Genomic DNA, 12884 nt, shown 5'->3' on the forward strand with positions numbered 1-12884 from the left:
GGAGACACTGGAGGTTAGGAGCACTCACACAGAGAGGAGAGAATACACAAGGAGATTCTTGGAGACAGGTAAGTAGATCGCAGGGAGTCCTTAAGGTAAGCATACAGGTAAGTTAATGCAAACAAGACCGGACATCGAGTGCTGTGTGTGAGTGCTCTTTATGCAGGCTGTGATGAGGTGCTGATGAGGTGTAGGTGCCGGTGATCAGTATTCTGGTGATTGGGTGCGCTGTGATTGGTGAGCGGTGGAGCCTGACATGTCTGTGACAAATATATATATATATATATATATATATATATATATATATATATATATATATATATATATATATATATATATATATATATATATATATATACACATTTCAAAGTTTTATACATTTGATAAATCAATGTTTTGTCTGACAAAAAAATGTAAGTTGGATTTTCTTTTCAGAGAAGCAGTGCACTAGTATAGACTCAAGTGTGGTTTTTGGCCCCCATTCAGTGTTCTGTTCAGAACTGTAACATACATGCCTAAGAGGAAAAATAAAAATAAACTGATATGAATCACTTTAGCATATTACATAGCACACAAATAAATGAAGCGTTTACCTGATGGCACTGCTGGAAGAGTCTGGATCACGAGCTGAAACCGTTCCAATGACAGTGCCAACCTTCGCTGCCTCCGACACCATCATCTTACTGATCAGGGCTGAGAAGACAGGCGGCTCATTTACATCTTCTACAATGACCTTTACAACCGTTGTATCACTGAAGGGGCCAAAGGTCAGAAATTGAGGGTCAATATTCCGATTAGTGGCTTCAATCTTCAGAGAAAAACTATGTTTAGTTTCATAGTCCAAAGTCTGTAGTAGAGAGAGAGAGAGAGAGAGAGAGAGAGGAAGAGAGAAAGGCAAGTACATTTAAAAAGACAGAGGACATGCAGGGAAGGAGAAAAGGAGAAAAGCAACAAACATAGCGAAAATAAATTCTTAATCTGTGATCGTGTCTTTTCATATAAAAATATCAAGACATTCATTTACATAAATGTAAATGTAAATGTAAATTCTTAAAACAAGAATGTAACACTCTGCCCAAACAACAGAGTCTACAAAACATAAAAGGGTTCTCATCTAATTAATTAGTTTTTAAACACACAGTGTATATAAATATAACATACAAATATTAAAGTAAAATGATCACTAAGTACACAAAGAGTGGTATTTCAAGCAGTTAATCCAGTGGTTCAGTAGCATAAAAACATTTCTGTGTTTCCACCCATCTATATAAAATGAATTCAATGTGGTGTAATTATAAGACTGAAGGTGACATCCTGGAAAGGAAAGAATCACCAAGAGTGTATTCCTCAATCCAGGCCATTGATGATTGTCAACCTGATTGTTTTCAAAGTTCACTACTTCACTTCCACTCTCAAATGACAGATGGGCTATGTCTGAATGTTCATACTTCCCTACTTATATAGTGGGTGAAACACAGTATGTAAAAAGAGTAGTCTGTCTGAATTCACAGCACTCATAAAACAGTAGGCAAAAAGTACCAGTATGTCAGAGCAAAAGTCATGTGGGCAGCGCAGTGATCGAGGCCTTTGCCTGTCCTGTTCCTCTGTCTCTCCTGCCTCCTGTTTTTTCATGTCTCATCTACACTGTCCTATAAAAATACAGGCATACAATGGCAAAAATATAACTTAAAAAAGGACCCAGATGACAAACTACTTCCAGTGAGATACTGAAGAACACATTCAATGGACATGTGACTCTTCCATGAGGTCACTGGAGAGGAGTTGTGAAAGGCAGTGAAGAGGTGTAATGACAACATGAGAAATGTGGAACATCCCGATTACATTTTATAATAGAACATACTTTTGTGAAGTACCTACTCAGAGAATATGCGATTTCAGATGCAGCCTTAGACTCACAGACAAACACACACATACAGTAGCCAGCACAAATGTCAAGTGGGATTCATCACGTACATTAATTGATGTTACATAAAGGACCATCACTTCAAAATAATTAAATATGAAACTAGACCTCTGAGTAATACTGAAGATATTGCTATAAATTACAGCAACACTTCCCCCTTTGCCTTTCAGACGAGGCTCATGTTTAAATGAGTCTAGCCCTCAAGATTACTGTTATAAAGTAATGTAATCGTCTGGTTTTAGTCAGGTTTCTGTCAAACATAGCACATCTAGGTTATGATCTGTAATCATATCATTTACAAAGGGTGTAGAAATGGGTATTTTGTAGAAATGGGTCTAATATTAAGCAAACTGAGCTTTATAATTTTTTTCATCTGTATCATATTTGTTTTTATTTGTTGAACATCAAATAATTTTTACCCTTAAACTGGTTTGAAAGTTTTTTGTATTTAACACTAGAAGTTCCAGAGATTTGTAACCCTCCTTTAGCCAAGTGGATGCTAACTGGCTAGTCTTTTGGCTATCATTAGCATCAATTCATGTGTAAATATGGTCATTACCTGAGCAATCTGCAGGGGGGTTGGGGGTGTGTGTGTGAATTGTTGCTGGTGGCTTGTTTGTATGTGTGGGGGAGGGAGGGCTGCTAAAAGCAGAGAACTTGATTGACCATGGGCCGGTTTCAGAAAGGAGGTTAAGTGAAAACTCTGAGTATGTTAACCCTGAAATGAGGGAGTGCAAGTGATGTTTAAAAAGTTAACTCACTCATTCACACTGCAAAAATGCTTTTCATACTAAGTATTTTTTATCCTATTTCAAGTAAATTTAAAAAAAAAATCTTAAATCAAGATGGATTTTCTATATGAGAAAATTATATATGATATTTAGTCTTGTTTCCTGGGGGGATCTAAATTAAGTGCATTTTACTTAAGTAAAATGATCAATATCTGCCAGTGTGGTAATAAAAATAATCTTAATGCAAACGGAAAGTGTTGGAGTGTCTACCCAGGTGAAAAAAAAGTGCAGTAAAATACACTTTATTTTAGTACACTTTTACACTTCCATAATGTACAGTGCTCTATTTCCATGCACTTATTTTGTACTTAATATACTAAAAGCTCTTCTTTAGTACTTCTTAAGATAATCTTAAGAACATCTAAGTGTACTATTTTGAGACACCATGAATTTGAACTAAAATGTGCTTTTAACATACTATCTCTGTATAGAAAAATGTATTTAGTTACCACTTGTAGTACACTTGAACCCATCTTTCAAACACTTTTAAAAATGGACTTATGATGTATTTCAAATATAAGATTAATATATAATGAATATATACAAAATGTATTTATAATATATTGCCAGGCAGTGCCAGGATTGTGAGTGATTGCTGAAATGTACTCACTCACTTTTTAATATTATTTGTAAATATGTGTACAAATGGTTGGTTTCTTTATTTTATTTTGTACTATTTTTATCAATAGATATCAGCAACAAAGGAAAAAAAAAACATGTGTGTTGATTTCTCCCTAAGATGGTAAAGTGAAACACAAGTTTCCTTGAAGTGGCTCAGCATGGCCCCACATTGTTTACATAACAAAAGCAACTGTTCACAGCTGATTAGGGATATTAGCCTAAAGCCTTCCAGCCCATCGGCTGTCCTGCGGGTTTTATAGGTAGAAAAGCCAAATGGCTGCTCTCTGGGACTTCTAGTGTTAATAATTTGGGGAACAGAGACAGTCTTTAGGTGAAACAATGTGACAATGTCTCAATGTGTTGGGATTTATCTGATTTCTGTGACTTCCTGACCTGGGCCCCAGTTAGTCAAGGTTCATCTCTAAGACTATGTGCCATTACTAGAGAGAAGAGCAGCAACAACCTAGGAGGGATGAATACCATCTCTTTTCAACAGGTCAGGTCAGCCCCAAAAACTTTTCCAATTGTCTATGTACCCTATATTATTCTGCGGACACCACTTAGATAGCCAGCCATTGAGTGAGGATAATCTGCTAAGTATATCATCACTCCGATGAACAGAAAGGGGGCCAGAGCAAATTACAATGTCTGACATCATTATTGTGAGTTCACACACATTCTTTAATGTTAATTTTAGTGATTTCCGTTTGGCGAAGTCAAACATCAATAATAATAATCCTAGAAAATTTATGATTAGCATTAGACAGGACTTTTAAATTTGATGTCAGGCGCTCTGTCTCCTGGCAAACATGTGACTATGGTGGCTGGTGTCTCTATTTTCATGTTCCATGTAATAGAATCACCAATAACTAGGGCACTTTCAACAGGATTCTCAGTGGGTGCATAACTGAGTGGGGAGAACCTGTTTGATGTCCTAATCAGAACGGAAGAGTGGTGTTTTGCCCTGCGACTATGCCATCGCACAGTCACCCAGTTGCCCTGCTGCACGGGCTCTACAGCCGGAGCCAAACAATGTACATATTTCACTAAGCTAGTCGCATCCAAAGCAGTATCTAAATCCCTTGCATTCTTACTATCTGGCATTCTTACTCTGAATAAGATAAGATGCTGCTCAGATAGTCAAAGAGCCACTGGTCACTGGGAATGTGTGAACAAGTGTCAGGATAAGTCTGACACAGAAGTGTTTTGCATGCAGATGTGCTGCACTGTGGGTGCATATGGGCAGCTCTTCACAATATTGTACATAACAGTGTGTTCCCTGTCCCACTCAACCCAGACCCCTATTGCAATGATGACCTGAATGAAAATTACTGCATTCATTTCTGTATTGATTATTGTGTCCATAAATAGCACAACACTGCACATTCTGATGTGAGGCACAAACAAGGTTTTAAATCTTGTAAGTCAAACTGAAAACAAATATTCTCTGTTAATGTAATCTGTATGAAAAGAGAGCCATGTCAGAAGTCCATGATTCAGCTCATTATCCGCTAATGTGGCCACGCCCATGAAGCCAGCACTATTCAGATGCAAATTCTGAGGCAATACATGCATACATCGTCTCAATCGTGTATTTATTGTCTTGAAAAGTGTTTTGAATAGCCATAGTTAGCGATTGCTGGAAGCCTCTGTTAGTTCAGTTTCTGGAGAGTCACATGGTTGTTCTTCTTTAGATTAATTTGTGGACTAAATATGTGCACAGAGCGCCCTCCGGCTGCAAGTATGAATTGAAAACACAGTATCCAGCGCTCATAGTGTGACAATAAATATTGAATAAATATTACTCCTCTGTATAGAAAATTGACAAACATATGAGAATCCATCAATATTTCTCCAAATGTGCATGCTTTTAAGCTAAAAGCCTATATGAAATGCCATAGAGGTAACATAATTGTTCAGACACTTTGCATCACAGAAATACATTATATTTAAAAGAATATAATAGAATACCATTATTTTAAATTGTAATAATATTTCACAGTATTGCTGTTTTTTCTGTATGTTTGATTTACACCATGATGAGCTTGAGACATGATCATAGAGGGTTTTTTCACAGCCTACCTGACTGAAAGGCCTCATTATTTATGCAGGTCATTACAACTCATTACGCGATTCTTTTGTCTTCTCAGGTGTGAAACACAGCATTATTCATGATGATTCACTCCTCCACGCATACTGTGTTTCTTGACCAAAGATGTTTTAGAAAATTTTAAATTTAAATCTATTGTTTCATATGAACAAGCAGGCAGCATAATTTTTTACATCATTCTGAAGCAAAAACTATAGTCTACAACCTCCAATACCCAGAAGTCTTGTGAACACATATAAAATATAATTTTTTGGCCTTATTTCAGTGACTTAAGTTTTTTGTTTTTTGAATAACCACGCATAAACGTTATTCCTTCAAAAACACAAACATGTACATACATGTTCCTCACATAATATGGTAGCTTAGTTTGTGCTGAATACAGTGTAATGACACTTTTTCCATTAATATGTTTATGAACAACTGAAAAAAGCACAAATGTCAGGGCATGTCAAAACTTCTCCAGGCCCCAAATCAGCCTCAGACTCCAGAGGGTTAATCACAACACATTCTCACTCCTAAGATGTGCAGTGTTGGGGGTCTCACGGCCAGGGTTGGGTCAAACACACCTGAACAAACTAATTGAGGTCTTTCGGATTACTAGAAAGTTATAGGCAGGTGTGTTTGAATAGGGTTGGATGTAAACTCCACAGGAAAGTGAATCTCGAGGGCCAGAGTTGAGAACCCCGGTCCTATACATATACATATAGTCCACAAGACAAAATAAATCAAGCATCGCGTTAGTTCAGGCAGGCCACGTCAGGCAAGCTTGCGTCGCCCGATAGTCAGCTGTTGCTGACGTATACCAATCTAGTTTGAACACCTATCGTAGCGGGCCATTTAAATTCAATTGCTTTGCTGCTCGCAAATTAAACTAAAATGTCATTACTGAACTTATAACATTTGTATGGCTGCAGGCTAATTTAACATTGGCAATGAGAAATCTGCTATTCTTAGCACAAGTAATCATATTATTACTCTCCATGTCTGATCTGGATTCAGACGAAGAACAGGTTCAGCTTTTCTTAGAAAACGCCATTGAAAATTTCTATCCGGACAATGCTCCAACTGTGCGCAGAAGCTTATAGCAGACTGGCCAGCTGAGAAAATTCTCATGATGCTGTAGAGCCTTAACATCTGTTACGATATTCGGCATCTGTCTTGTTTTGTGTGTGGAGTTTTTTTTTTGTGAAACCCACCGACTCTTTTCTTGTGAAAGTCCTTTATAGTCCTGGTAATGATGTGCAGCTGGGTGTGGTGATCAGTGTGGAGTGCTAGGCTGTATGTGCCCGCAGGTGATTGGTGGAGTGAGTGCATGTGATAGGCAAGGGAGGATTATGGGAAAGGAACAGCTAGGGAGGGGGGGTGGGTGCATTGGGGACCTGCATGCAGACAAGAACAGGGTCCCCAATGCAGGTCCATGCACTCGGGCAGCCATGAAGGGTCAGGAGCCATGGGCAGCCACGGAAGATCAAGAGCCACGGGCGGCCACGGCGGGTCATGTGGCTCGGGTGGCCACAGCAGGTCAGGTGGCTCGGGCAACCACGGCAGGTCAGGTGGCTCGGGCAGCCATGGCAGGTTAGGTGGCTTGGGTAACCTCGGCAGGTCAGGTGACTTGAGCAACCACGGCAGATCAGGCGGGTCAGGTGGCTCGGGCAGCCACAGCAGGTCAGGTGGTTTGGGTAACCACGGCAGGTCAGGTGGCTCAAGCGGCCACGGCAAGACAGAGTCCATAAGTGACCCCCGGGGGTCAGAGTCCATAGGTGACCCCAGTGGGTCAGAATTTATAGGTGACCAAAGTCACAGAGCAAAGTGGTCGGGCGGCGCCTGCAGGGCGAGGAGCTCGGGTGGCGCCAGCAGGGTGAGGAGCTCGGGTGGCGCCGGCAGGGCGAGGAGCTCGGGTGGCGCCGGCAGGGCGAGGAGCTCGGGTGGCGCCGGCAGGGCGAGGAGCTCGGGTGGTGCCGGCAGGGCGAGGAGCTCGGGAGGCGCCGGCAGGGTGAGGAGCACGGGAGGCGCCGGCAGGGCAAAGCGCTTGGGCGGAGTAGGAGAGACCTCTGGAATGGTCTCCAGGCCCACAGCGGCCTCTTGAAGGGCGTCTGTGTCTTGAGGAGAGGAGGACGCCTTATTCCTCCTCCTCCTCTTCCTCCGAGAGTGAGGCGATGGTTCACCGACTGGAGCGGTCTCTGGAGCAGACTCAATGGCTGGAACGCTCCCTATATCCTTAAGCTCCTAGGGGGCAGACATCTTGCCCGTGGGCACTGGCAAAGCAGCTATCTTGTCCATCGCATCCAGGGCGCTTGAGTCCATGGCAACCGGAGAGCTTGAGAGCGTTGCAGCCGGCAAACTTGAGAGCGTTGCAGCCGGCGAACTTGAGAGCGTTGCAGCCGGCGAACTTGAGAGCGAAGCGGCCACCGGGCTTGAGAGGGTAGCGGCCGACAGACTTGTGAGCGAAGCGGCCACCGGGCTTGAGTGCGAAGCGGCCACCGGGCTTGAGAGCGTAGCGGTCGGTGGGCTTGAGAGCGAAGCGGCCACCGGGCTTGAGAGTGTAGCGGTCGGTGGGCTTGAGAGCGAAGCGACCGCCAGACTCGGGCTGAAATCAGCGGTGGATCAGTCACACTGGAACGTAGTCCTCTGCACCCTTGGACAGATCCAGAGACATGACGTGGCTCTGGGCGATCGGCGGAGACGTGACGTGACTCTGGGCGATCAGCGGAGACGTGACGTGACTCTGGGCGATCAGCGGAGACGTGACGTGACTCTGGGCGATCAGCGGAGACCTGACGTGACTCTGGGCGATCAGCGGAGACGTGACGTGACTCTGGGCGATCAGCGGAGACGTGACGTGACTCTGGGCGGTCATCGAAGGCGTGACGGGGTGTTGTAGCATCCGCCATTTTGTGTGCGCGGTCTGTAGCAGCTGCCATTATGTGGTTCAGCGTGGTGTCGCGTTCCTCCGCGACCCCCACAGTAAAAGTTGAACCAGCTGTGAGCAGGGCAAAGTCCAAGAACTCCGCGAACGACCCTCGTGGACCATTGGTGAATACATGGTCCTTAAGTGGTTTGTTTAATCCATGAATAAAAAAGTCAATGAGGGCACAGTGCCTCCAGGGTACAGTTACCTTGACGAAGGCTGACAAGACATATGGCTGGGTCCATGCTGAGGCTGGACACACTCGTAGAAGCTGCTGGATCGTAGTTGGCGAAGTCTTCTGTTATGAATGGAGACTCAGGCGGGAGATCCAAGTGCAGCAAAGATCAGGACAGGCAGCAACGGGTCAAAAACAAGAAACAGGCAGGAACGATAACAGGCCGGCAGACGGGATAGAGACGCTCAGAAATGACACAATGGTAATCAAGACTTCGCGGTGACGTGGTGTGTGTGAAAGTCCTTTATAGTCCTGGTAATGATGTGCAGCTGGGTGTGGTGATCAGTGTGGAGTGCTAGGCTGTATGTGGCCGCAGGTGATTGGTGGACTGAGTGCATGTGATAGGCAAGGGAGGATTATGGGAAATGGAGTCCGGAGTGAGCAGGAACAGATGATGATCGTTACAGCTAGGATCCAAGCACTGGAAAATCCCTCTTCGTCTTCCCACACAACTTCGTCTACACCTGCTCCTTTGGCTCCTGTGGCTGCTGCAGCTGCTGCTCTCTCCACAAGGTCCACCACGGGTCCTACTGACCTTCTACCACGCAGGTCTCTAGCCACGGCTCTCCCAGCGTCCACCACCAGAGCTCCCTTTTTTCCACCAGCTGCTGCTATCTCTCCCCAGATGCGCACTCAGATCCTTGCAGGTAATGAAGTTATAAATGTTATAAAACATGATTCCATTACAAAGAAAGAATTACTCTCTCTTTTAGGGCATTTAAATTTTGCTATGCGGATCATTCTGCAAGGTCGTTCTTTCATTTTTAGACTCATCGATTTATAAAAAACAGTTCAGAAATTACATGATTTTATCAAATTAGATTCAGGCTGCAAATCCGAGCTGCATTTTTGGTTTCTCCTATGTGAAGGGTGGAATGAGATTTCTTTTTTCTATAACGATTTAGTACAGACTTCTATCGACCTCAGTTTTCTTACTGATGCCGCTCCTTCTATTGGATTCAGAGTTTTTTTCAATAATCATTGGTTTACTAGCGCTTGGCCAAAAGAATTGTTGTCTCTTCCTACCAACACACTATCAACTGCACTGTTGGAATTATATCATGTCGATGGTCTTCTGCGGCATACAAACGTTGCGTTCGTCCTGGACATTTTAGATGCTCAAAAATCTATGGGATCTGTTTAATCTAGTTAAAGGCTTCTCCCCACTATGATTTTTTTTTTTCAATGTTGTTATATTATTATCGTTATTGCATCGGAATATTCACTAAATGCAAACAGCATTCAAGTTTTCCGCAGGGTGTATGCTTCCCCTGCCGGTTGCCTCTCATATTCTAAGTAAGCAATATTCAACATGCTTTTTGTATTTAATTTGCTGCTGCTAGGGGTGTATGCTTCACCCTTTAAGTTCATTTGCCTTAAGCAGCTCATCCTCGTTGCTCAGCATGGTGTGACGTTTCCCGTTATATGGTTTATTATGCATACATACTTAATTGTTATACTCACTGTATATATTAATATACACTAACTGTATGCTATAATGTAATAAATTATATACTAGATGAAGTGGTCCTGACTGAACTGAATTTAAACCATCCAGTTCAAATTATTTAGCCTCTGTAAATTCTTCCTCCCAGACATTTTGAAAGCAAATATATTTATCCAAAATTTGGATTTTTACTCAAATATAGAAATGGACCAACGCAAATCCAAGTACATAAAATATGCTAAATGGAAGCTCAAACATGCTTGAATGACATGAGAACTAATGAGGTTTGTGCTTGCATATCAAGCAAGTACAGTTGAGCTTCCTCTTACCATATTTGATGAGCTCATTTTGTGTGCGTTATGTGCTGTGTGTCAGTGAAGTGGGAATAGAGCTAGAATCCATTATGACAGTCTTGAACATGAAGTGTTTTAGGATATGGATCACCTGGAGAGCCAAGAAGGTCCTTGCAGACAAAGAGGGAACATGCAGACAAAGTCTTGAAGTAGGTACAGAAGGTCCTTAACAATCTGGAACAACCTGGTTGCAGATGTGTCTGTACTGTTTTCTGCCTCACTGGGCCAGAGATACAGAACTTGGTCAATCTGCTTTTGTCTATCATGGATGGAGACTCAGGACGTGATGTAGTATCTTTTGTCATCTTGCCAGTAAATATGCAGAATGTGGTCATTATGGCTCTCCTCTTCCAGGCCAGAGACTCAGAACCAGGAGTCAAATGATTTGAGTGAAAATATTTTTCCCACCAAGATACAATTGAAATGCAGTCAGAGAGGGAAAATGGCATAATATTGGCTCCTAGAATGCCCTGGAACAGGGGTGTCCATTCCTGTGCCTGCAGATTTCAGTCCCAACCTGCTCCAACACACATGGCTGTTGTTTTCAAGTAATCCTGAAGACCTTGATTAGCTGCTTCAGGTATGTTTGTTGAGGGTTGGAGCTGAACTCTGCAGGATGGTAGTTCAGTTGTTTTGTTTTGTTGTTTTTTTTTAGTTTCTCCAGACCCAGAAGTGAGGAACCCTGCATACCACCAAAATCAGTTGACTACAGATATATTAACAAAGAACAACAATCTAATTTAATGTTTACTCCAAATGGCCTGTCTTTCCCTATGATGGCCACTATGATCTCACCCTCTGTAGAAAGATGATTCCCTCTTGTGTCTCCTCGTCTGTGGTAACGTTGAACACACCGGGTGCATCTCCATCTATTATGCGGTAGTCCATCTCTGCATTGGAGCCGATATCAGCATCTGCGGCTTTCAGTTTGGCCACCACTGATGACACCGGCAAAGATTCCAGCACTGAGTACTGATACAGTTCTAGAGGCAGAGAGATGTTTAACATTAACACACTAAACTCATTTAAGGATGGATTTCACCAAACCTGTTACGAACCTGTCAATGTCCTGGTCATAAATCAAAGAAAAAGAATTAGAAATGTAATTTTGCTTGATGAAAATTAAGAAAATAATTAATCTGTAACAATTTTAGGATCATTAAGATTTTGTATTTTTCAATGACAATTCTGGACATTAACTATATGTTTAGCTAATGATCTTTGTAATATTTGTAGTACTACAATATTAGTAATAATGTAATACTACAAAATTTACTGTTACTGTAAAGTTATTTATTGCCCTGGTTTGTCTTTATTATTTGATTATCTTAAAAAAAAAAAAAAAAAAAAAAAAAAATCTAAAGTATGCAGTAATGAGAATTTAGGGATAAAATGAAAAAAATCTTAATCATCCCAGTAGGCATATCTTTTTCATCCAAAATATGATTTCTTATTTTGTTTCAGGGTGAAATGTGTGTCAGTTTTTGTAAGACTGACCCAAAATAAAAAGAAGACTGAAAAACAACATATTGGCGTTATTACACAGCCATTCATTTAGCTGACTTATCCATAAGAATATCTGTTAAGTTTTACCAACCAATTTTCTCTTTTCAGTATCACCGTCAATGCATTTTTTAATTTTAATTTTCAATAAGGGCAAGAATATCTGGGGGTCAGTATAATCACTCTATCTCAGGTTTACCTCAGATCTATTACTAAATGCTGATTTTGAGACTCATGAGAGCTGGAGGGTGAGATGATGAGCGTCATTAGATCTTTGGGTGTCTGTGTTATCATGTCTCTTCAGCACTCGTGTCACCCTCATGGAGAACTGCCGTGTAAATCTCTGTAATGACTTTTTAATTTGCCGTGGAATAGAAGCTTCTAGCAGACCAAACCTTGTCCGTCACCTTCGCCTTGGTTTTACTCCTCTTTTTCTCCCTGTGATTGCGTATCCCTCCATCCATCTACCTATCCTTTTCTTTTTAATTTCTTTGTCATCCATTATTCTCTCTTTCCTGTCTTAAACTGTCTTTATTTTTATTCCTTACATGTTTTTTTTTTCTTCATCACATTCCTTTTTTTTTCTCAGTCCTCTCTTTTTCACATTGTCTCACAAACATTGCTCTTCTTATTCCAAGTTTGTTTGTCTTCTCTCTGGCCTGGTTAGACAGTAAAAAGCCCATTCATTTTCTTCGTAGAGGAAATAATTTTTAGTGTTAACATGTTAGCCTTTCTATGAAGAGAGACTTACCATGAGCTCTGAAGTTAAGTAATCGAGTCAAGTCAAATTTATTAGCCTTTTATAATAGGCCAGTCATTCTTTATTTTATTATTTTATTAAATAATTATTTCGCTTTAATGCTAAAACTCTGCAAAACAATTACTTTATTATTTTTGTTTTTATTTGAGTATAATGATCTGTACAGCGCTTTGGTCAACCTTGGGTTGTTTTTAAATGTGCTTATTAAATAAACAATGAAAAAAAAAAAAAA

General features: G+C 41.3%; 1 protein-coding gene across 1 annotated transcript in view; it reads right to left on the reverse strand.

Moving 5' to 3' along the window:
* LOC137013463 (cadherin-7-like) overlaps positions 1-12884 on the reverse strand; it is a 98467-nt gene that overhangs the window by 50763 nt on the left and 34820 nt on the right. The window contains exons 4-5 of the mRNA XM_067377236.1: positions 11185-11372; positions 594-847 (exon numbers count right to left, since the gene is read on the reverse strand). Coding sequence (XP_067233337.1) covers positions 594-847; positions 11185-11372 — 442 coding nt within the window. The remainder of the gene's footprint in view (positions 1-593; positions 848-11184; positions 11373-12884) is intronic.

Source organism: Chanodichthys erythropterus, chromosome 23, assembly GCF_024489055.1.
Source record: "Chanodichthys erythropterus isolate Z2021 chromosome 23, ASM2448905v1, whole genome shotgun sequence".
Taxonomy (NCBI): domain Eukaryota; kingdom Metazoa; phylum Chordata; class Actinopteri; order Cypriniformes; family Xenocyprididae; genus Chanodichthys; species Chanodichthys erythropterus.